The sequence below is a fragment of the Palaemon carinicauda genome, chromosome 3, assembly GCF_036898095.1.
Source record: "Palaemon carinicauda isolate YSFRI2023 chromosome 3, ASM3689809v2, whole genome shotgun sequence".
NCBI lineage: Eukaryota > Metazoa > Arthropoda > Malacostraca > Decapoda > Palaemonidae > Palaemon > Palaemon carinicauda.
In genome coordinates, this window is record NC_090727.1 from 201,456,308 (window position 1) to 201,482,785 (window position 26,478).

The following is a 26,478-nucleotide window of genomic DNA, read 5'->3' on the forward strand; positions in this document are numbered from 1 at the left end:
TATGACCAATATTTTATTAAATAAACCAGACCTGTTACAATCAGACATCCCCTTATAAACTATTGAGAAAATAAAAGGTTGATGAATATGGAGAAGATACTTTATACTCTTAAATGTATTGTACTCAAATACAATTTTTGTTAATGCAGTAATCACATATTTACTAAATGTTAATAACTCTGCTAAGCTTCTGAACTCTGTTTAGAAGAATGTCACCGTGCTTGATTACGGCTTGGTACTGCCAGTTCTTGGAGTCTGGTCTGTTTGTTTCAACAATACCACCAACTTTGTCAATCTTACAGTGAAGTCGACCAGCAGCAATATAACGAGAGAGTTCCCTGAAAAGATAATTATTTGCTTAGAGGCATAACTTTCATCAGTTTCAAGATAATGTCTCCTTCACGCTAACATCAATGGTAGAATATGACAAAGTAAGATTATACATAACATGAATCTGCGAAGAAGCAGAGTAAGAAAATTATACAATTTTTAAGTCATTCTATATGTTCCAACACTAACACAAACCATTGCCCTTCAATTGGAGAATTGATTTCAGTGCAAATGGTAAGTATAACTTGTAGCAAGGTGGTTGAAGGTTTGCGGCTTAGCCCGACAAATCACTGGGCTCATTGTTGGATTTTAGCCACAGGACAATATAAATATACTTCTCAGCATCTTTACCTCGTTTATAGCTGTTTGAATCTTGGTTTTTCTTTAAGATGTGTTGATAGATCATCATGTGCAAGGGATATGAAAGGATGACGTGTCTGTTGGTGTTCATTCCCTCGTTATGTGGTCTTACCCAATGTGAACATTAGTCGGAATTCCTCGGATACCACTGTACTCCATCGTACAAAGCAGGTTTTATTGCCACCAAGTGTTAAGATGTGGGACGACGCCCTTCTTCCCTGCAGGCTTCCCGATTTGAAAAGAAAATAATACATGCAGAGATTCTTCCAAGCATAAATATTCCCACTCGTTCTTGCATCAAGTTCCAGCAGGTAACTTCATAGTACAGTACCATTTCAGAACTCAAGACACCACATCGCATACATCATCGGTAAAACTCATCATCAACCAGCAGCAGATCTTTACAACCCGAGTTGCACCTTTCCGAAGCTGAACCATCCAGTACTTTGCCAGCCTCGGGGGACTCAGACCTTTAAGCTGTTGCTCTTCTTCTGTAGAATATAGCCTCGATACTGTTGTTGGTATACACTAAGAAGGATTTTCCAAAGGTACGTTGAGACCTATACTCTATGAAAACAGAAGTCCCAGGACAATGTCAACCCTACACCCAATTCTAGATCAGCAGAAGAAAAAATTCCCAAAATGGATTATAATTTAGTCAAGATATTACCACTACTTAAATCTTAATGACCTTGAGGAGGCAACCGTAGCTCTCGTCAGTGGAAGAATTGATTCCATGGAATATTGCTTTGGATCAAAGCCACCCTGACTTGCTAAGGTCAAAACTTCTTGAGCAGCTTTATATAGGGACAATTCCCAAATTTCTGGTTTCCCTAAGCACAAGCCAATCAAATAAGATCCTGCCTCCCAACTCTTCTACTGAACCGATCCATAAATCTACACAGAAAACGTATCCCGCCAGAAACTCTACCACAAGGTTCTCGACAGTCACGTCTACTGACACAGAAGTTGCTTCCATTGCCAGATTCCAAACAACAGGGCAATGGCAGTCCCTTACTTTGCCATCACCAAGATATGACAATCTTATGCGAGTCACAGAAGGAATACACAGATTTGATCATGTCAAGAGCCAAGACCACAACATTTTTAGCCAACCAAGACCCCACTTCTCCCTTCACGAGGCAGGCGAGACAGGAGGTGGTAGTAAGGAACCCCATTTCCATGGAAACAAGCGGATGCCACAGAACGAGGAAGAAGGGCAACGTAGCAAGCCAGGACCACCTCATCCATTGACCAGTTTTCAAAGAAACAACTATTTGTGCTGAAAATTTTGTCTCACCTTTATTTGGCACCAAAGAAGATTAAGGTATTGTGACGTTCAGGTTCAGTTCTGTAATTCCAAATTCTTCCTCCCCTAGAAAGGCACGGAAAATGCTCTGCCCTTTCACTTTCAGCCTGGTCATTCTAGGAAATTAACAGGGGAAAGAAAAAACGAGGGGTAGGCAAAAGTACACAATCACCCTCCTACCACTGCCATGACACAGCACAAAGCTATGTCACCACAGATGGCAGGAGTGAAGGCGATGGCGGAAGATTCGTCTGTACCCGTTCTCTCCAGCAATTCACTCTTCCTGATGGAGGAAAAGCTAACAAGAAACTGAAGTCCGGTCATTGATCTCCCTCCATCGATCAAGTTGTTCTCCAGACACCATTCAAGATGGAAATGGAGGGCAATGTAGTCTGATACAAGAAAGAAGACGTCTTTCCTATGGACCTTAAGTGCAAGGCAGAGGATGAAGCATCTGGGAAACATAAATCGAAGCAGCGGTTACGCAACACTTCCAACACAAACAACCAACCCGCATAAACCGTGACAAAGACTTCCAAGGCATCTTGAGTCAGCAGCTAGTTCCTAACATGCGTCTCAACCAGCAATCGCTCCGGAAATACCTGAAGCATCACTTTGACAACCAGCAATACCCCCTCACCATCTTTTCCGTGAGGGACTGTTCACAGATGTACAGTATATGAGGAGGGGCATACCTAAGGAAGCAAATCCCCCTTGAGGGTATGATTCACGTAGGAACGTACCTGCCTTTTCAACCTCTGGGAAATGCATACAATGTTGCTAATATTGCATGCAGTTCAAAAGTTTGGTAAAGCACTTGGTATAACTGGTAGTAACCATGAACAACAACAAATCTATTTGAGGATTACATTAACAAAAGGGCTACTGTTCCACAGACCCTTTAAGAGCTACACTGGCAGGTGCCTACTTATGACATTGAAAACGAGGTAGGGCTGTCAGCAAGATTCATCCATACATAAGAACTGTTCAAACAAACACGCTCGATTGTCAGGATGACTATGAAGGGGGTCAGAAGTGATCATTAAACCTTTACATGGCGGAAAGGCTTCTTTTCGGGACTGACCACTGATTGGCCTTCCAATATTCCTAAAACTGACTATATCAGCTGAGGTGGGCTGTAGATTCTTGACTTGCCCTACCTTATACCTGATAACATTCCAGAGTTTTACTCTGAAATCACCAGAATGTCTGGCCTTGCAGATAAGATATGAAAGTAAGACAACTTCTATGAAAGTAAGACAACTTCTAACCTGTCTCAGGTTCTAACGTCTGAAGGGGTTTTATGGTGTTCTCCAGTTAGCAATTCCCAGTGGAGACCCAGTCAATGACCTCGTGCTGTTAAAACTCATTTCAGCTTAGATACCATTAAAGATAACCATTATCAAATATCAGTCCTACAGGAAGTACCTCCACTTCATCCACAAGTGTGCACGTGTACCAGTTGCAAGTCCACCTCCCCTCCAATTTTTCATGCAAATGTGCATTGTAGTCTCAACCCCACTCGATTAGGATTCGCCGGTTAAGGTGCCTTTGATGACCTGCTAGTCCTGGCTTCTTTCATAGGCCATTGCTTCAAGTTCCTGATCAACTATTTTCCTTTTGTCATAATTGGAAAAGTATCTGGCCATGCTGACAGCAATATCTAGGGTATTCCTTTCTGAAGTTGTGTAATAGTTCCTGTTCAAGTGTGAAATCTTGACTACTGAGGTAATGTGACACCATTCTTGTATCTTTCTTTGGTGATGGCGACAAAAACCTCACTAGCAGAGTTACACTCACCTTCAGAGATGCTTTTGTTCTTAGACACCTGAGGGATAAAGTTGTTTTATGGATAAGACAGTAAGTAAGCAAACAATACTAATGTAAGGAGGGACTGTCTGATATAGTCGTTAAGAGTTGATGAAGAAGGTGAACGACAAGGAAGTGGATGTTGTTGTAGAGGTAACAGCACGTCCCTTCATCCTTGAGTAGCAGAAAAGGTTCTTGTTTTCTTGGGATTACTGGTGATAGACTTGTTCGTCACATAGCTGAACAGGAGAGGAAACTTGTCCGAAAACTCGTGTTCCCCATCTCAGACGCATGAGAGGTTTGACGTTGTCTAACCCACTAGATCAACAAGATTCTACATACCTTTGCATAGGGGCTCGTCTACTCTGTCAATCTGGCAGTTTCTACTTTGATGGCAGGATTGCGGGGAAAGATAAAGGTCGAAGGCAGTCTTTTCAGCCCTACAAGTACTACCATGGCTAGCTTCCTGGATCAACCAGAAGAAAGCAGCAGCAGCCTACTTTGCCATTACTCAGCACTTATCAAATCCTGATATGTTTACAGCAAAATAGAACATTGTGCAGTACAAAAGTGGTGACATTCACTGCACACCAGTTAGCTATCAAAGGGCCACACCTTGGTCCTGAAGAGGAGGGATGCAGTTGTTCCCTCAATTCTCCAGACAAGTTGGACATGGGAATGCTACAGTGCTGAAGGTATGTCACTTTCTTAGCTTTCTTAGGGCATTGAGGAAATGGTGAAAAAGTGGAGGAAAGCCTCATCCATTATGCAACTACCTTCAAGGGTACGGGTGCTTCGAAGGCGGGTGCAGCTGGACCTTCACTCTCTGCCAAATCGTCAGGATTGACTTCGAAGAAACCTACAGATGCCTTGAAAGACGATTGGGACCTTCCATTGTTTCTTTCTATAAGAAAAGCATGGACAGTACTCTATTGTGACAAACCTGGCCAAAAAAGGAGTGGCGAGGAAGCTACCAGCAAGGGCAAGGTAGAGAAAGAGATATATCTAAGAACACTTTCTTTATAGCTTCTTGAGACCACAGGTTGTGCCTTAGCAGTCGGGAAGTACCTCTCAGTTGCTCAAGTATTAAGATGCAAATCTCCTAACACCAGAGCTTTTACCTCCCACTATGGGGAATATATACCCATGTCTTAGGGTATCTTTACCCTTGGTCTTGTGAGGGCTGCTCACTCTCATGAGATGAAAAACATTAATCTAAGATAATTTCATCATATCTAGAATAACATATTTTGCACTTCATTTCCCTTTCTTGCAGGGTAAAGTTACAGCTGCTGAGCTGGACTGGACGTTAAATGCAGATGAACATAACCAAGCAACCATTATCTGTTAAGAAGCATCTCCCCCCCCCATCCTCAAAGACGAGAGGGAGGATGGATAGAATTTATTTAAACTCATTCATACTGGGTATAAATATATTTGGACAACGTACCCCATACAAGGCTAAAGGTTCTTCTTTGACACAAGTACATATTCATTCTTGTTATGGGCATAACACCTGGGGAATCCATATACCCAGACCGTTTGGGTTATTGGAGTCATCACTTTTACTCTTGTACAGAACCAAGAGCTCTGAAAATTCCTGAGAAAGTTAAACCAGCTTGTAATTTGTTTTGGGTTCGAAGGGACTTCCCTCTTCCTAAGTTTACTATTAAAGGACAATGGTTTGAATTTGTGTAAGAACAAATCACAATTAATTATTACACAAGTCAAATTATATGGCAATGGTTTTAAAATCGAAATTACAGTAACAATACTTTGATCAATATAAACAGTTTTTCTCTTGATTAAACAAAAGTAGGGGTCTCTCACCTGTCAATAAATTCTTTTGAAACTCCAAAGGCTGTCGCCATGTACAGCAGAGTGAGAGAGCGGTAAGACTCTAATAACTGTGTGTATGCGAGGATTCGCATTTCTCTGACATAATACCTATAATGAGGAGCGAGTAGACGATCATGACGAAGCTCTCCTTCTACCCATGCTGTAAGAATAGTTTTTATATAAACAATGGCTTTGAACCAAAGTTTGTGTAGCTCGCTCACTACGCACAATCAGTAAGTAACTGTTGGCAGAATTGAATTAAATATAAAATTTAGGCCTTAAGCCTAACACTGAGGCATCAAAGGCTATACGGCGCTGTATGATGCAAATTGATCATACCCGTACTCTCTCAACATTTGGTATCATTTTAACTTCATAAAACCAATCACACAACTATCATGCAATAATATATAAATGCAAAATAAGAAGGGATTAAAAAGATTAAATAAAAAAACTAATAAAATTAATTAAAGCTTATGATACATACCAATACTCTGTATAAATTATTTTAAGTTCGGGGTATTACAATTCTCCCCCAGCATATCTCTTAAATGTCCTGGAGAAAATGTGTAGTCCTCTGAAGATTAAAAACAGGACAATCGACTAATTTATGTTTGATATCTACCACTCCACTTTTATAACATCAATGTGCAACCTCATTTCCTCCAACTCTTAATCAAAAATTAGAATATTTCTTTCTCACCTCGACTATCATACCACTTGCTCAACAATGGACCTCATTACATACCCACCCATTTCACCTTCAACTCTATCTGGGACATAATATTTCTACAAAAAATGGCAAACAACAAGACATGCAATAAATTAGCTCAATACAGATATATCACTGAAAATTAAAGCTATTTGTAACAAAAACCACTTATTTGGATTAAAACTTCAAAAGTATTAAATAAAGGACTTTAAAAATTTGCTGGTTAAAATCTAAAGTGATTCCTACAGAATAAATCTGTGCCAGTATATTTCTTAGTCACTTCCCTATTTCATTTTTATTTAAGATTGATATTTGACCACTTACTGTTTAGTACTAAATATAATATATACATGGAAAAAAATTGAGAAAATTAACACACATACACACTAAAACATTCCACAATGTCTTTGCAGCTAAATTTATTGAATAATTTTTTCAAATGCTTGGTCGTAAACATAAAAATTCTGATATAAGAACTGGCTTTTAACCAAAAATTTACTCAGCAGTGAAAATATAGTAAACTATAAAAAGTAATAGAATAGATACTTGAAATATTTTACTTACCAAGTTTCTGGAAAAAGGTGTGGTACTGACATTCGTACAGTGACAGGAGATAAGTCCTAAGGTCTTCCGAGGAATGAAGAACCTCTTGAATCTCCGAGCCTTTGACAACTTTGGTCCGTAGGTCATTTCGAGGGAGTGCAATCATGCAAACCAAGACGGTGTAACCAACAAACCTGCAAGCATATTACGGATATGAAATGCAAGAAAGTGGGAAGACTAAAAACAAGAGATGATAATTATTACTACTTGCCTAGCTACAACCCTAGTAGGGAAAGTAGTCCAGTGAAAAAAGGAAACAAGGAAAAATATATTTCAAGAACAGTAATAACATTCAAATAAATATTTCCTGTAAAACGTTAACAAAACAAGAGGAAGATGAAATAGATAGAATAGCTTGCTCGAGTGTACCCTCCAGCAAGAGAACTCTAACCCAAGACAGTGGAAGACCATGGTACAGAGGGAAAATAGCCCAGTGAGATAAGGAAACTAGGAAAAATATATTTTAAGAACAGTAATAACATTCAAATAAACATTTCCTATACAAACTATAAAAACACTCACAAAACAAGAGGAAGATAAATAAGATAGAATAGCTTTCTCGAGCAAGAGAACTCTAACCCAAGACAGTGGAAGACCATGGTACAGCGGCTATGGCACTATGCAAGACTAGAGAACAAGAGATTATTATTATTATTATAATTATTACTTGCCAAGCTACAATCCTAGTTGGAGAAGCAGAATGCTTATAAACCCTAGGGCTCCAACAGGGAAAATAGCTCAGTGAAGAAAGGAAATAAGGAAAGAAACTACAAGGGAGGTTTAAGAACAATAACAATAAAATAAATCTTTCATATATAAACTATGAAAACTTCAAAATAACAAGAATAAGATAAATAAGTGTGCCTGAGTGTGTACTCTCTAGCAAGTGAACTGTACCCAAAGACAGTAGAAATCCTAATATTTTCATAGGTATTATTTTATGAATCCGTAGAAAATACTTTCAATCACAAATATTTTTCACACAAAAGTTTTTTTTTGAAGTGATATTTCAGATTTGTAAGCTATAAAATTCCTTATCTTTACATGTTTGAATGGCAAAAATCGGTAATAAAAAGAATGATACAATTTTCTCTAAAAATTTGATATGAGAAATCAGGCTTCAATTTTCTTTTTTTTTAGATTGATATAATACAGTGGTCTACTATATATAACTATGGGCATTTACCAGAAATTTCTCTTTCCACTGGGCATCATGCAGATACAATTATTATTATTTCAGGGTCACTCATTAACCAGTGGTAAGCCCCTTTCCCTCAAATTCAGAAACAGTGCTTCCCAAACACAAAAATATAGGCTATGTGTACCAAATACGCACATGGGCAAGACTGGGTACCAGAATATATTTTTCTGTGTAAATTCTATGTTTCTGACACTTTATACATCTTTCTGAATTATCAAAATAGAAAAATTTCAAATATGTAAACGAGCTAAAAACAAAACATGAGGAACATAGCCTATGTGCAGCGCAAATGTTTATTTAGGAATACAATATACAAGAAAATGGATAATCTATTCCTCAGACATTCATAGGAAATGGTGGGATTACTGAATATAATTTACTATTTTGATAGCTTTTCCTAGAAATTTTCAAGGAAAGTAAAGAAATACCCAGGCTAAAATAGGGTTGCACGCAGGGCTGGACATGCTTGCGTAAATATATAAAAGGATTTTTTAGCAAGAAGACCATTAAAAAACCCATTTGAAACACAAAATATAAACATTCTCCACCCTTAAAAAGCATTAATCTGAATTTCTAAAATTCCAACCAATAATCGTGAGTCTCTTTTGTAAGTACAAACCAGATTTTAAAATACCACATGTAGATTTATATAAATTTCATTATTAGAAAGTTTCCCTTTTAACTTCATTCTTAACTTGGTTTTAACTGCATACTTGACTTTGGGATCACCTTCAATGAAAACCCTTTCTTTGAGCAATTTCCACCCCTAAGTATGTCCAATACACGGGCTTGATGAACATTGTAAAATTACTAAAATGGGCCATACAGCTTTCTAAGTAATTAAGCAGCAGAAGATTAACATCAAAATAGAATTACATTTCTAGTAGAACACAAAACGAGCCCTCACCTGGTATAATCCATCAATTCATATGATGTGAAAGTGCTTATGGTATCTAAAAACAAATTGGCTGCTTTCTTGAAATCTCTGACAGCCATGGAGTAGACGCCCTCGTACACTTTCAGGCGATTTCGACGATCCCAGTCTCCGCCTTCTTCTATGAGGCTGTTTGAAAACAAAGTTTGAAAATATGTATACTTTACTGTATGTATTAACATATACAATCATATCAGATTATTATTATTATTATTGCTTGCAAGTAACAGCCCTAATTGTAAAAGCAAGATGCTACAATCCCAAGGGCTCCAACAGGGAAAGTAGCCCAGTGAGGAAAGGAAATAGGGAAATAAATAAGCTATAAGAGACGTACTGTAATGAACAATTAAAATAAAATATTTCAAGAACAGTAACAAATCTTTTATATATAAACTAAAAAAACTTCAAAATAACAAGAGGAAGAAAAATAATATAGAATAGTGTGCTCAAGTGTACCCTCAAGTAAGAGAAATCTACCCCACTATATTCATAATAATATGTTAAATTTTCAAAACTTACCTCTTAGCTTTTTCCAAGTTACGAGTGATGAGCGAGTGGTCGAGGTAAAACAAACCCAGACGAATATTGTGGAAAACAAGATCTAACCGCTGGCCAAGGGAAACGGTTTTGTCATAAGTTTTGGCAAAAGCTTTGACAGCTTCCTCCTGAAATTCAAATGAAAAATGTTATTTTGATTATAAAATAAATTTTTTAATATACTTACCCGGTGATTATAATAGCTGCAACTCTGTTGCTCGACAGAAAACTCTACGGAAAAAATTCGCCAGCGATCGCTACACAGGTAGGGGGTGTACTTCAACAGCGCCATCTGTCGTCCAGATACCCAGTACTCATTGTAAACAAAGAACTCAATTTTCTCCTCGGTCCACTGCGTCTCTATTGGGGAGGAAGGGAGGGTCCTTTAATTTATAATCACCGGGTAAGTATATTAAAAAATTTACTTTATAATCAAAATAACATTTTTCAATATTTAACTTAGCCGGTGATTATAATAGCTGATTCACACCCAGGGGGGTGGGTAGAGACCAGCAAAATATGTTTACATCATTATGAGCTAAGAATTTTTTATTTCATTTTAGAAGTTATCAAAATAACAAAAACAAAATGAATAGGTACCTGGTAAGGAAGTCGACTTGAACAATTACTCTGCCTTTTTAAGTACGTCTTCCTTACGGAGCCTCGCGATCCTCTCAGGATGCTGAGCGACCCCTAGGATCTGAAGTATGAAGGGTTGCAACCCATACAACAGGACCTCATCAAAACCTCTAATCTAGGCGCTTCTCAACAAAAGAATTTGACCACCCGCCAAATCAACCAGGATGCGAAAGGCTTCTTAGCCTTCCGGACAACCCAAAAACAACAATAAAAACATTTCAAGAGAAAGATTAAAAAGGTTATGGAATTAGGGAATTGTAGTGGTTGAGCCCTCACCCACTACTACACTCGCTGCTACGAATGGTCCCAGAGTGTAGCAGTCCTCGTAAAGAGACTGGACATCCTTAAGATAAAAAGACGCGAACACTGACTTGCTTCTCCAATAGGTTGCGTCCATTATACTTTGCAGAGATCTATTTTGTTTAAAGGCCACGGAAGTTGCGACAGCTCTAACTTCATGTGTCCTTACCTTCAGCAAAGCTTGGTCTTCCTCACTCAGATGTGAATGAGCTTCTCGTATTAACAGTCTGATAAAATAGGATAAAGCATTCTTTGACATAGGCAAAGATGGTTTCTTAACTGAACACCATAAAGCTTCTGACTGGCCTCGTATAGGTTTAGTTCATCTTAAATAGAACTTAAGAGCTCTCACAGGGCATAAGACTCTTTCTAGTTCATTTCCAACCATATTCGATAGGCTTGGAATATCGAATGATTTCGGCCAAGGACGAGAAGGTAGCTCGTTTTTGGCTAGAAAACCAAGTTGTAGAGAACATGTAGCCGTTTCAGATGAAAATCCGATGTTCCTGCTGATGGCGTGAATCTCACTGACTCTTTTAGCTGTGGCTAAGCAAACCAGGAAAAGAGTCTTTAAGGTGAGATCTTTAAGGGAGGCTGATTGTAGCGGCTTGAACCTTTCTGACATGAGGAATCTTAGTACCACGTCTAAATTCCAACCAGGTGTAGCCAAACGACGCTCATTCGTGGTCTCAAAAGACTTAAGGAGGTCCTGTAGATCTTTATTGTTGGAAAGATCTAAGCCTCTGTGACGGAAGACTGATGCCAACATGCTTCTGTAACCCTTGATAGTGGGAGCTGAAAGAGATCGTTCTTTCCTCAGGTATAAAAGGAAGTCAGCTATTTGAGTTACAGAGGTACTGGTCGAGGATACAGATACTGACTTGCACCAGTTTCAGAAGACTTCCCACTTCGATTGGTAGACTCTAAGGGTGGATGTCCTCCTTGCTCTAGCAATCGCCCTGGCTGCCTCCTTCGAAAAGCCTCTAGCTCTCGAGAGTCTTTCGATAGTCTGAAGGCAGTCAGACGAAGAGCGTGGAGGCCTTGGTGTACCTTCTTTACGTGTGGCTGACGTAGAAGGTCCACCCTTAGAGGAAGAGTTCTGGGAACGTCCACTAGCCATCGAAGTACCTCGGTGAACCATTATCTCGCGGGCCAGAGGGGAGCAACTAACGTCAACCTTGTCCCTTCGTGAGAGGCGAACTTCTGCAGTACCTTGTTGACAATCTTGAACGGAGGGAATGCATATAGGTCTAGATGTGACCAGCCTAGGAGAAAGGCATCTATATGAACTGCTGCTGGGTCCGGGATTGGTGAGCATTATATTGGGAGCCTCTTGGTCATCGAGGTTGCGAAGAGATCTATGGTTGGCTGGCCCCATGTGGCCCAAAGTCTCTTGCACACATCCTTGTGGAGGGTCCATTCTGTTGGGATGATTTGTCCCTTCCGACTGAGACAATCTGCCATGACATTCAAGTTGCCTTGGATGAACCTCGTTACTAGCGAAATGTTTTGACCTTTTGACCAGGTGAGGAGGTCCCTTGCTATCTCGTACAACGTCAAAGAGTGGGTCCCTCCTTGCTTGGAGATGTACGCCAAAGCCGTGGTGTTGTCCGAGTTCACCTCCACCACTTTGCCTTGAAGGAGAGACTTGAAGCTTTTCAAGGCCAGATGAACTGCCAGTAGCTCCTTGCAGTTGATATGCATTGTTCTTTGACTCGAGTTCCAAATTCCCGAGCATTCCCGACCGTCTAATGTCGCGCCCCAGCCTATGTCCGATGCGTCCGAGAAGAGAACGTGGTTGGGAGTCTGAACAGCCAGGGGCAGACCCTCTCTGAGGCTGATACTGTCCTTCCACCATGTCAGGCAAGACTTCATCTTCTCGGAAATGGGGATCGAGACCGCTTCTAGCGTCTTGTCCTTTTTCCAGTAAAAAGCTAGGTGATATTGAAGAGGACGGAGGTGTAGTCTTCCTAACGACACGAACTGTTCCAGGGATGATAGGGTCCCTATCAGACTCATCCACTGCCTGACTGAACATCGTTCCTTCTTCAGCATGTTCTGGATGCATAACTGGGCTTGGCTTGTTCTGGGGGCCGACGGAAAAGCCCGAAAAGCTAGACTGTGAATCTCCATCCCTAAATACACAATAGTTTGGGATGGGAGCACTTGAGATTTTTCCAAATTGACAAGGAGACCCAATTCCTTGGTCAGATCTAGAGTTCACTTTAGATCCTTCAGACAGCGACGACTGGAAGAAGCTCTTAGAAGCCAGTCGTCCAAATAGAGGGAGGCTCGGATGTCCGCCAAATGAAGGAATTTGGCTACATTCCTCATCAGCCTCGTAAACACAAGAGGAGCTGTGCTTAGGCCAAAGCACAGGGCTTAAAACTGGTAGACAACCTTCTCGTAAACAAATCTCAGGAAAGGTTGGGAGTCTGGGTGGATGGGGACGTGGAAGTATGCGTCCCTTAGGTCTAAAGAGACCATCCAGTCTTCCCTTCTGACCGCTGCTAGAACGGACTTTGTGGTCTCCATGGAGAACGTCTGCTTTGTGACAAAGACATTCAGCGCACTGACGTCTAGCACCGGCCTCCACCCTCCTGTCTTCTTTGGCACTAAGAAGAGACGGTTGTAGAAGCCCGGGGTTTGATGGTCCAGGACTTTGACTACCGCTCCCTTTTCTAGTAAGAGAGACACTTCCTGTTTCAATGCTCGTCTCTTGTCTTCCTCTCTGTACCTGGGAGAGATCGATGGGAGACGTTGCTAGAGGGGGTTTTCGTACAAACGGGATCTTGTACCCCTCTCTGAGCAACTTCACAGATTGTGCATCTGCGCCTCTCTTCTCCCAGGTCTGCCAGAAGTTCTTGAGTCTGGCTCCCACTGCTGTCTGAAGAAGCTGGCAGTCAGACTCTGCCCTTAAAGGACTTGGTTCCTTTATTCTTTCCTCGTCTCCCTTTGGCACGAGCACCTCCTCTGCTGGAGGCTCTGCCACGAAAGGGCGGAATAAATCGGGACGCTGGGGTGTCCATCCTTGGTCTAGCTGACAAGGTAGGCAAAGGGGTGGCTTTGCGAGCAGAGGACGCAACCAGATCATGAGTATCCTTCTGTATCAAAGAAGCAGCAATCTCCTTAATCAGGTCCTCTGGCAAATTGTAACACCAGCTGACAGGAAAGAGCAAAGGTTCTCACGCTTCTTGAGGACTCCGGACACGAAAGATGCAGCCAGCTCATTAGATCCGTCACGTACGGCCTTGTCCATGCAGGACATGATGAGCAAGGAAGTCTCCTTCTCCGACGGAGAGATCTTACGGCTTAGAGCTCCCAGACACCAGTCTAAAAAGTTGAAGACCTCGAAGGCTCTAAATATACCTTTCAAAAGGTGGTCCAGGTCCGAAGATGACCAACATATCTTTGAGCGTCTCATGGCTAGTCGGCGGGGAGAGTCTACAAGACTTAAGAAGTCGCCCTGGGCAGAGGCAGGAACTCCCAAGCCGAGAACTTCTCCCGTGGCATACCAGACGCTCGATCTAGAAGAGAGTCTAGGAGGGGGAAACGCAAAGGCTGTCTTCCCTAGACTCTTTTTGGACTGCATCCATTCTCCTATCACTCGTAAAGCTCTCTTGGACGAGCGTGCGAGGACGAGTCTAGTAAAGGTAGGCGTGGATGACGGCATACCTAAAACAAACTCTGACGGAGGAGAGCGCGGAGCCACAGACACAAACTGGTCCGGAAACATCTCTTTGAACAGTGCTAAAACCTTCCTAAAGTCCAAAGAGGGTTGCGTAGACTTCGGCTCGTCAAGATCTGAATGTGGTTCATCTACGTGTGCAGCACCATCATCATCAGAAAGTCCCTCATCCGAGTATTGAGGAGGAAGCGGCAATGGAGTAGGTAACGGCTGGTGAGCTGAGTCCGGTCGCACGGGTGCATGCATGACTGAACCGGACGCAACGTCATGGAACTGTTGCCCAGTCTGTGAGTCGGCAACAACCATAGCAGCGCGGGGACGCACAGCGTCTACTCCAGACTGTCTAGTCTGATGAGGGTGAGCAGTGGCAACCACACTGGGTTGCGGAGGTTGACGCACCGCGTCAAAACAAAACAACTCTGACGGTTGTTGTACCTCACGAACGTCAACGGAAGGCTCCGTGCGTCGCTGAACGTCAACATGCGGCTGGCAGGGCACACTGGAACGCATGGGTGGCGGAACTCTCTCAACTGGAGTGCGCAAGAAGGTCGCCTCAGCGTCCACAGGACGCACAACCGAGAGTGTGGGTGGTTGTAGGCAAGAGGCTGTACTAGCTGGTGCAGCAGCAACCTTCTCCGCACGCAAGTCCTGCATCAGAGACGTTAATTGGGACTGCATGTTTTGCAGCAAAGACCACTTAGGGTCTGCAGGAGCAGGTGCGGCGACAGACGGTGTAACTGTCTGAGGCGGTACCGCTTTGCCTCTCTTAGGAGGTGAGCAGTCATCGGAAGACTGCAGCGAGTCCGAACTGACCCAGTGGCTACAGCTGGGCCGTTGGACTTGCGCGGAAGGGACCGACTTGCGCTTCAATGGTCGTGAGACCTCGGTCCATTGTTTCTTGCGAGAAACACCTTCCGAAGACGAGGAATAAATGGGCTCTCTCGTCTTTGTGCGGCAGGGGCGATCTTGGGAAGATGCGCCCGATACCACGGAGGGAACGTCTGTTCGCTGATTAAAGCCTCTCGAACCCATTGGTCGTACGACATTGCTTCTCCCCTGGACTTGGGAGCTTGCATGAGGTCCCGGACTAGGAGGACGACAGGCACGAACAGACGAACCCTCAAGCGCAACACTATCCACAACACTATCACTCACTTTAACACTTCCCACTGCACTTTTACACTTCAGCTCCTTGACATCCGCCATGAGCTGGTTACGGTCAATAGCCAGGGACTCAACTCTCTCACCCAGAGCTTGGATGGCACACATCATATCAGCCATCGAAGGTTCCTGAGTGCCAGAAGGGGGATTAGGAGCAACCACTACAGGGGAAGGAATAGGTTGTGGGGCATGAGGAGAGGAAATGTCAACAGAACGAGAGTAACTTCTCCTAATTCTATCTCTCTCTAGCCTACGTGTATACTTTTGGAATTCGATAAAATCGAATTCCGAAAGCCCAACGCACTCCTCACATCGATCTTCCAATTGACAGGTTTTATCCCGACAATTGGAACAGTGTGAGGGTCGATAGAGGCCTTCGGAAGACGCCTTGAACAGTCCCTAGCATTACACTTCCTAAACTTTGGGACTTGTGAAGGGTCAGCCATTTTGAATTGGTCAAAGGGGAATTCAAAAACTATCCAAAATCGTCAACAAATAATCCGAAATCAAAAAAAGAATGCAAGGATTTTTGAAGAGAAAGCCTGCACAGCGAAAGCTCAAAACTAGAATAGTGTACTTCACCAAATAGTTGTGAAAACAAATCCAGTTAGCAACAGCGAATTAGTAGGTCTTGCCGGTAGCACGACAGAGAAAATTGAGTTCTTTGTTTACAATGAGTACTGGGTATCTGGACGACAGATGGCGCTGTTGAAGTACACCCCCTACCTGTGTAGCGATCGCTGGCGAATTTTTTCCGTAGAGTTTTCTGTCGAGCAACAGAGTTGCAGCTATTATAATCACCGGCTAAGTTAAATATTGAAAAATCTGTATTAAAATTATCATTCTAAATAAAATGAGAATACGTATGTACAATCAGCAACAGAAAAAACAAGCAACTGGATAAATAACTTGAACCAAACTTTACAAGATTAAAATTGTAAGATGAGTCTCGGCAAAACATATCAAAACTCATGTTGAATCTTCTATTGTGGGGTTAGATATTCAATTATTTTCCCGCTTTTTTCTATCTGATGCACACCGATTTTCCATCTGCTCACCACTTCCTTCAAATAAATGCTTTAGTGATGTGAGCCTCCTAAATATGACAAACATAAAACTGCCATTCTATAGTGACACCAATATAAATATTCACCATTCTTTCCGATACTTCAAGACTGCTGTGCAGAGAAACAAATGCTGAACAAATATAAAATATGCCCTAAAGTATTAACTGTACATAAAGCAATGATTTAAGAAATTTTTATATAACTTTTATGCCAGAAACTCCTCTAAGTTATGTGGGCGTTCTAACCTACAACCACCAAACCGCCACTTTACAAAATACTCCTAAAATCTTTTGAGATATGAAGAGCAATGATAAGGATTTCCTACAAGTTCGTCAAACATGAACAATCAGTATAAATAGGGAAGAACACTTTCTTCCTACTTCCAATAATCAACCATCCTTCATTGCAGCCACAGAGGAATCATTGTCTGGGTGACCAATAATGACTGCATTCTCTTGAAAGAAAAAGCTATAAGAGCTTCCCGTATGTAACAAAAACTGCTACGGTACACTGGAGTTTTGTCTCAAGGGGAGCACTGGGATAACTCACCGACTCTGTTCCACACTACACAGGGGTCACCACATTTGTGAACACCACTGGTGTCGTGTACCCTATTCATTCCTCGGATGGAAAGATACTACTTAGTTTGGACACACCACTAAGGATGATATATATGAACTAGGAGTAAATCAGAATACAGTAGTCCTCTTGAAATAGACCAATATTTCTATCTTTTCTAACAACTTCAAAAGAATTTTCAGGTCTCGGAGAAAGGCTCTTGATTATCTAGGTATATCAGGACTTTTATTCTCAACTGACACAAATTCTTTGACAATGGGTCCCTCATTTGTTAATACTTGAGAACCCCATCTTATAATGAGAGATCTTCACATAAACCATTAAATCTTCACCCAAAACTCAAACCTGGAATTAATTGGCCCCCATCTCCAATTTAGCAATTCTTGAGGAAACAAACAATAATATCACCCTTATAGAAAATTTGGCACTCAATATCCCACCAGGAAAGTAATGAAATGCTACAATTACTGTGTAGTGATGTAAAGCAAACAAAGAATAAAATAGTAAATGAGAAGATATATGAAAATTAACCTGTAGACCATAGCAACACAGACACATCAGGAGAAATAAATTTTTACCAATCATAAGAGTACTATATCTCTTAATGACAAACATTAATACTGTACAGATAATTCCAAATATTATGGTAAACAACACCTACAATATGTAGGGATACATCGATATGAATATTGACAAGTCAGATCAAAGGACATGGCAGAAACTTCAAAAACACTAGCCATCAAAATAATGATTGTAATCCCTAGAATTAATCCAGTCACTCACATTCATTCTAGTCTTACTCGTGGGTGACATCTACACTCGACCAACTGCTACTCGCCTCCAAGAAAGCTGAGGTGTTAGTTGACCACGTTTTCCGCAGCCACCACGGGACCTAAGGTAAATGTGTCTAGGTTCCTGCGGGTTATGTCTTGCAGGTAGTGGGCGGTGAAAGTTGTCTGTCTTTTCCACAGCTATGCTTGTAACACATGCGTCACATAGAAATTTTTCTTAAATGCCAGAGTTGTGCTGTCACCTCTGACGTCATGAGCACGCAGATGGCGGTCGGAACGAGAGTTGTCCGATTGATTGGCCCTCACAATCCCCTGCCTGATCCAGGAAGATATCGAATTCTTCGTAATCTTCCTCTAGTTTCTCCTGGTGCTTACGAAGAGTCTGCTGATTTGCGGGCGGGCTTTTTCGGTTTTCAAGTATTTCCTCAGCACCTTCACACAGCAGAGTAACAATTGATCAGGATCGGCTCACGTACGAAATTGAGTGACACCTGTCCCCATCCTCTTGAACGGGCGACATCGCTTGCTAACTCTCTTGGCAGAGGCCAGAGCTAGAAGGAAAACCGTCTTCAGTGTCAAGTCTCGATCTGACGCTTGACGAAGAGGCTCGTAATGGGCTCCTTTCAATGAACGTAGGACCTTGACTATGCTCCAAGGTGGTGGTGTGACTTCTGACTGAGGGCATGTGCACTCAAAATTCCGCATGAGGAGAGATAACTCCGTCCAGGAGTAAATATCAACTTTATTCAGCTTGAAGGTAAGTCTCAAGGCCAAGCAATAGCCTTTTATAGTTGATACCGAACCAAGTTTTCCTCCAAGAGGTACAAAAAGAACTGCTATTGTTCGTATATAGGCACTGAGAGGAGAGATATCCGACCACGATACCAACCATAAAAGATGGACCACTTTGCCTGATATGCTGGAGCAGATGACTCCCGAGGTATCCTTTGGTTTACTTTGCAACTGGTCTCGAAAAGCCTTTCTTTGCGAGCAGTTGCAGGATGGCCTGCAGACATGAAGACAAAGCAATGGAAACTAACTTCTCCAGAGAAGCTAGGTGTCCCAGAAGTTTTAGCCACCGATGTACTGGCAATTTGTCTCGCGAGAGAAAGGTCTGTGCTATCTCTCTCTGTCACTATTAATTCCTCGGATGGAAAGATATTGCTTAGTTTGGTCCTGATTCTCATTCCTAGATAAACTGTGTCTTGAGATGGTAGCAGATGAGACTTCTTGTAATTTACAATGACCCTCAGATCTTGGCAAAATGCGAGAAATCTGTCTCGATGGAGGAAAAGAAATTCCCTCGAGTCTGCCAGAATCACCCAATCATCTAGATACTGAAGTAGACGAATGCCGTTCATGTGTGCCCAGGTGGACACTAGGGTGAAAATCCATGTGAACACCTACGGTGCTGTGGATAGGTTGAAATATAGCACTTTGCATTGACAGATCTTTCCTCCTAATGTGTATCTTAGGTACAGTACTGTACTTCCTTGAGGATGGATGAATGGAGGTCTGGAAGTATGCATGGCCTGAGTTTACCCAGCACGAAGCATGACGCAACCAACCAAAATTTTGATTATCAGTAACCCCATATAAAAGACTCAGAAGTTTGTATCAGCGTAGGAATAAATATATATTTACCTTATTTACATTCATTTCCCAAGTATGAAAATAAAATATGATGAAAAACTGGTAATAAATGGATTCAGCAGTAATATCTGGACACAAAATATATCCAATACCACTCAATTGGTCAATAGCCTTTTCTGTTCAGATGTAAAATTCATGAAAATAATAATGTTATTTTGATAATAAAATAAATTTTTGAATATACTTACCCGGTGATTATATAGCTGCAACTCTGTTGCCCGACAGACAACTCTACGGTAAAAACTCGCCAGCGATTGCTACACAGGTTGCGGGTGTGCCCAACAGCGCCATCTGTCGTACAGATACCCAGTACTCAATGTAAACAAAGACTCAATTTTCTCCTCGTCCCACTGCATCTCTATTGGGGAGGAAGGGAGGGTCCTTTAATTTTTAATCACCGGGTAAGTATATTCAAAAATTTATTTTATTATCAAAATAACATTTTTCAATATTTAACTTAGCCGGTGATTATATAGCTGATTCACACCCAGGGGGGTGGGTAGAGACCAGCAATATATGTTTACACTTTTATGAGCTAAGAGTTTTTATTTCATTTTAGAAGTTATCAAAATAACAAAAACAAAATAAATAGGTACCTGGTAAGGAAGTCGACTTGAACAATTTCTCTGCCTTTTAAGTACGTCTTCCTTACGGAGCCTCGCGATCCTCTTAGGATGCTGATCGACCCCTAGGATCTGAAGTATCAAGGGTTGCAACCCATACAACAGGACCTCATCAAAACCCATAATCTAGGCGCTCTCAAGAAATGACTTTGACCACCCGCCAAATCAACCAGGATGCGAAAGGCTTCTTAGCCTTCCGGACAACCCAAAAAACAACAATAAAAACATTTCAAGAGAAAGATTAAAAGGGTATGGAATTAGGGAATTGTAGTGGTTGAGCCCTCACCCACTACTGCACTCGCTGCTACGAATGGTCCCAGTGTGTAGCAGTTCTTGTAAAGAGACTGGACATCTTTCAAGTAAAATGACGCGAACACTGACTTGCTTCTCCAATAGGTTGCGTCCATTATACTTTGCAGAGATATATTTTGCTTAAAGGCCACGGAAGTTGTTACAGCTCTAACTTCGTGCGTCTTCACCTTAAGCAAAGTTCGGTCTTCCTCACTCAGATGTGAATGAGCTTCTCGTATTAACAATCTGATAAAGTCTGACCAAGAATTCTTTGACAAAGGCAAGGATGGTTTCTTAACTGAACACCATAAAGCTTCAGATTGGCCTTGTAAAGGTTTAGTACGCTTTAAATAGAACTTAAGAGCTCTAACAGGGCATAAGACTCTTTCTAGTTCATTGCCTACGATCTCCGATAAGCTGGGGATATCGAAAGATTTAGGCCAAGGCCGAGAAGGCAGCTCATTTTTGGCTAGAAAACCAAGTTGTAGCGAACAAGTGGCTTTTTCTGACGAAAATCCTATGTTCTTGCTAAAGGCATGAATCTCACTGACTCTTTTAGCCGAGGCTAAGCATACCAGGAAAAGAGTCTTAAGAGTGAGATCTTTCAGGGAGGCTGATTGCAACGGCTCCAACCTGTCTGATATGAAGAATCTTAGTACCACGTCTAAATTCCATCCAGGGGTAGCCAAACGACGCTCCTTGGTGGTCTCAAAAGACTTAAGGAGGTCTTGCAGATCTTTATGTTTGGAAAGATCTAGGCCTCTATGCCGGAAGACCGATGCCAACATGCTTCTGTAGCCCTTGATAGTGGGAGCTGAAAGGGATCGTCCTTTTCTCAGGTATAAGAGAAAAACAGCTATTTGAGCTACAGAGGTACTGGTCGAGGATACAGAAACTGACTTGCACCAGTCTCGGAAGACTTCCCACTTCGATTGGTAGACTCTAATGGAAGAAGCTCTCCTTGCTCTAGCAATTGCACTGGCTGCTTCCTTCGAAAAGCCTCTAGCTCTCGAGAGTCTTTCGATAGACTGAAGGCAGTCAGACGAAGAGCGTGGAGGCTTTGGAGTACCTTCTTTACGTGTGGCTGACGTAGAAGGTCTACCCTTAGAGGAAGACTACTGGGAACGTCTACTAACCATCGAAGTATCTCGGTGAACCATTCTCTCGCGGGCCAGAGGGAAGCAACTAACGTCAACCTTGTCCCTTCGTGAGAGGCGAACTTCTGCAGTACCTTGTTGACAATCTTGAACGGTGGGAATGCGTAGAGATCCAGATGTGACCAATCTTGGAGGAAAGCATCTATATGTATTGCTGCTGGGTCCGGGACTGGAGAGCAATAGATTAGAAGCCTCTTGGTCAGCGAGGTTGCAAAGAGATCTATGGATGGTTTTACCCCAAGTGGCCCAAAGTCTCTTGCACACATCCTTGTGGAGGGTCCATTCGGTTGGAATTACTTGCCCTTTCCGACTGAGACAATCTGCTATGACGTTCAAGTCGCCTTGGATGAACCTCGTTACTAGGGAGATGTCTTGACCTTTTGACCAGATGAGCAGGTCCCTTGTGATCTCGTACAACGTCAGTGAGTGGGTACCTCCTTGTTTGGAGATGTACGCCAAGGCCGTGATGTCCGAGTTAACTTCCACCACTTTGCCTCGAAGGAGAGACTTGAAGCTTTTCAAGGCCAGATGTACTGCCAACAGCTCCTTGCAGTTGATATGCATGCTCCTCTGACTCGAGTTCCACAGTCCTGAGCATTCCCGACCGTCTAGTGTCGCGCCCCAGCCCACGTCCGATGCGTCCGAGAAGAGAACGTGGTTGGGAGTCTGAACAGCCAGGGGAAGACCCTCTCTTAGGTTGATAATGTCCTTCCACCAAGTCAGACAAGACTTTATCTTTTCGGAAACCGGGATCGAGACCGCTTCTAGCGTCTTGTCCTTTTTCCAGTGAAAAGCTAGATGGTATTGAAGAGGACGGAGGTGTAGTCTTCCAAGTGACACAAATTGTTCCACGCATGACAGCGTCCCTACCAGACTCATCCACAGCCTGACTGAGCAGCGTTCCTTCTTCAGCATCTTCTGGATGGATAGCAGGGCTTGATCTATTCTGGGGGCTGATCGTCTTGTTGTTCAGCAATGTCCTCATCAGAGGGTTCCTCATCCGAAAACTGATGAGGAAACGGCAACGGAGTGGGCAACGTCTGGCTCGCTGAGTCCGGTCGCACTGGTGGATGCGTGACGGAGCCGGACGCAATATCATGGAACTGCTGCACAGTCTGTGAACTGTCAACAACCATGGGTGCGCGAGGAAGCACAGCGTCAACCCGAGACTGTCTAGACCGTCTGGGTTGTGCAGTCAACACCCTACCGGGTTGCTGAGGTTGACGCACTGCGTCAAAACAAGTCACCTCTGCTGGTTGTTGAACGTCCTGAACGTCAACAACCACCTCCGAGCGTCGCTTAACGTCAACGTGCGGCTGGCAACCCCCACTGGGTCGCATCGGTGGAGGAACCACCTCAACTGGCAGACGCGAGTAGGTTACCTCAGCGTCAACAGGGCGCACAACCGACCGGTTGGAAGGTTGTTGGCCAGAAGGTTCGGTAGCAACCTTCTCCGCATTAAAGTCGTCTATCAAGGACGCAAGCTTGGACTGCATGTCTTGCAGCAAAGCCCATTTAGGGTCTACGGGAGCAGGTGTGGCAACAGACGGGGTTAGCGACTGAGGCGGTACCGTTTACCATCCCTGAAAGCCTTGTTATGCGTGACATAATTGTACAGCAAAACTTCAAAGGCTCGAAAACAGCTGTGAAGTTGACCTGTAAACAACTTGGAGCGTCTTCTGGCCAGGCGCCAGGGAGAGTCTACGAGAATTGAGAAGTCTATCTGGGCAGAGGCATGAACTCCCAAGCCGAGAACTTCTCTCGTGTCATATCAGACTCTCGCTCTATAAACCAGTTTAAAAGAAGGGAAAGCAAAGGCTGTATCCCCCAAACTCCTCCTGGTGAAAAACCAGTCGCCTAGCCAACGTAAAGCTCTCTAGGAGAGCGAGAGAGCAATAGCTTAAAAACAACGGCTTCGAAGTAGCTAGGCCTAGTGTAAGCTCTGACGTTTAGGCGAACGAGGAGCAGCAGTTACAAAAGATCCGGACAAAGATCCTTAAAAAAAATCATCATGATTTAATTAAAGTCCATAGGAGGCTAAGCAGCTTTAGGCTCCTCTCCCTCTGACAGAGTCCTCAAAGGAATATCAGTAGGAGGGGGAACAGCAACTTCCTCATCTACAGGAACCTTGTCCGATAAAAGCCGAGTCTCAAGCAAGGGAGAGACCTACCATGGTGGCAATGCTTTACAAGCAGAGTCCACACTCACTGGTGCATTAGTAGCGGACCAGAACGCAACGTCATGTAACTGCTTGACGGTCTGTGAACTGACAACAACTGAACTGTCAACCACAACAGGTGCGTGAGGACGCACAGCGTCCACTCGAGACTGCTTTGACTGCCTAGACTGAGCAGTCAAAACAACTCTAGAATGCGGAGGTTGACGCACAGCGTCAAAACAAGTCAACTCCGATTGTTAGTGAACGTCTTGAACGTCAACAGGAGCATCAGCAAGTGGCCTAACGTCCAAATGCGGCTGAAAAACCACACGAGACCGCATCGAGTGTGGTTCTAAACAACCTGACTGACGTGACTAAGCTACGCCAACGTCAACAGTAAGCACAAAGGAACGTTAGGTTGGCTGAAAGCCAGGATATCGATGAGATAAACGGCTAGACTCAACGGACTAATCGGCAGAATAGTCTTCCATAAGGGAGGCAAGCATATACTGCATGTCTTGCCATACAACCCATTAAGGATCAACGGAAATGGTTGTGGTAAGAGACGAGGGTAACGTCTGTGACCACAACACTTTGCCTACAAAAAAAGACTCTCGGAGTCTGTGTTACGCTTTTGTTAGGCGGCGAGCAGTTATCCGATGACTGCATAGGGTCAGAGCTGTCCTAATGGTTGTAACCAGGACGCTGGACCTGTCCTGAAAGGACTGACTTTCGCTTAAGGGCTTCGAAACCTTGTGACAGGTTTCTTATGCGAAAAGCCTTCGGATGACGAGGAGAAACAACGTCTCTCTCGTCTTATGGTAGGGGAGATCTTGGTAAGATACACCCGATACCATAGAGGGAAAACGTCTGTTCGTTGGTCAAGGCCTCTCGAACCCATAGGTCGTTTGACATTACTTCTCCCCTGGGCTTGGGAGCATGTAAGAGGTCCCGGACTAGGTGAACGACAGGCACGAACAGACGAACCCTCGGACGCAACACTATAACACTTTGCGCATATCACTTTATCACTTCGATTTTCTGTTTTGCACTTATTTCACTGAAATCGAAACTTTTACTGATTTCTACCTGAAACACGCAATTCTACCCTTCATTAAAAGGTAGTAATTGCGAAATCAGTCGTATAATGCAAGCTCATTAATACCAGCAAAAAACAGAAAACATATTTTAAGATAAAAAAATCAGTGGCTGGGAAAGAGACTAAACACTAGTTCATATAACTACGTTTTCAATCTCTCACCGCACATAGCCTGGGGACGAGAATAAAAAACTAAAACGTTTTATCCTTCCTCCCCGTACAGCGACTAGGGACGAGAGTAACTCGAGAACAACGTTACCCGCTTGAACGGAACGTTTTCTCTCCTCTCTCTCCCTCCGTCTCTATCTCTCTCTCTCTCTCTCTCTCTCTTGATTTCGCACCTGAGAGAAGAGCCCAATTATATTTCGTCAAAAAAACATGTTATTTGACTAAAGGAAAGAAACTGAAAGGTTTTTCAAATAAAAAGTTCCTTTAAAATAGAATTTAAAACATTTAAGCTAAGAAAGAATGAACAAAACGTCAGAATCGATTTACCCTTACTGCAAAGTGAAACCGTGATACACTCTCTCTCTATCGTAACGATAGAGCGCATGTTGAACGTCCTGAACGTCAACAACTGCGTAGCATAAATAAACTAAACGTTAGTTCATCTTTGAAAACAGTACGAAGTCTATCAAAGAAAATCTTTCATAAAACATTACATTTAAAAAGTTTTAAATCCTTAGCTCATTACGATATAAAGGGCTCAACGTTGATTAACTTCGGTTTCCAAGTTAGGACCGCCTACTCTCAGGAAAGGTCTATATAAACAAAACATTAAAATTATTTTTATATGTTTATAATAAATGGAAAGTTAATCGAAGAGGCCTAATAAAGGCGGAGAGATATAAAATATATAGAGGAAAATCTATAACGTGATATAATTACTAAAAGCCTAAACACACTTCCGTCTAAGGAAAGGGTCGGCCATTTAAAAGTGAAAGAAAGTCCATACTCTCTTTGTCACCATAATTAAATCTATCCAAAACGAGTTCAAGATTTAAGATGAAGATAAAACACCTGCATAGCGAAAGCTCAAAACTAGAATAAAGTACTTCACCAATTAGTTGTGAAAAAACTCCAGTTTAGCAACAGCGAGTAAGTACGTCTTGTCGATAGCTCGACAGAGAGAAAATTGAGTCTTTGTTTACATTGAGTACTGGGTATCTGTACGACAGATGGCGCTGTTGGGCACACCCGCAACCTGTGTAGCGATCGCTGGCGAGTTTTTACCGTAGAGTTGTCTGTCGGGCAACAGAGTTGCAGCTATATAATCACCGGCTAAGTTAAATATTGAAAATTATACTTTACTATATATATATAAATTAAAAATATTCCAGAGAAATGTGTCCGAAAAGAACCTTCCCGCACAATTATCTTGACCTGAATAAAGTACCTTATCTCCTATACGTGAGAGGTATTCTGCCTTGTTGAGATTGGCTTCTCTAATTTCTGTTTCTCCCATTGATGTCTCAGCTTCCTCAATTGCTTCGTTCATCTTCTTGAGTTCACTTTCATTTTCCTTTTTCATTTTGTCTAATAAAGAACTGTCTAACTGCCAGCCAAGGTCTCGACAGCATTCCTCATAAAACGGTGCCATATCTGAAAATTTACAAAATCTATAAGAAATTACAAAAT

General features: G+C 42.5%; 1 protein-coding gene across 1 annotated transcript in view; it reads right to left on the minus strand.

The window, feature by feature from the left end:
* The window catches only part of Rpn7 (regulatory particle non-ATPase 7), a 29,532-nt gene continuing 3,054 nt past the window's right edge, over positions 1 to 26,478 (minus strand). Inside the window, exons 2-7 of the mRNA XM_068371259.1 lie at positions 26,237 to 26,442; positions 9,617 to 9,762; positions 9,071 to 9,226; positions 6,924 to 7,096; positions 5,639 to 5,807; positions 1 to 338 (exon numbers count right to left, since the gene is read on the minus strand). Coding sequence (XP_068227360.1) covers positions 164 to 338; positions 5,639 to 5,807; positions 6,924 to 7,096; positions 9,071 to 9,226; positions 9,617 to 9,762; positions 26,237 to 26,442 — 1,025 coding nt within the window. The 3' untranslated portion in view covers positions 1 to 163. The remainder of the gene's footprint in view (positions 339 to 5,638; positions 5,808 to 6,923; positions 7,097 to 9,070; positions 9,227 to 9,616; positions 9,763 to 26,236; positions 26,443 to 26,478) is intronic.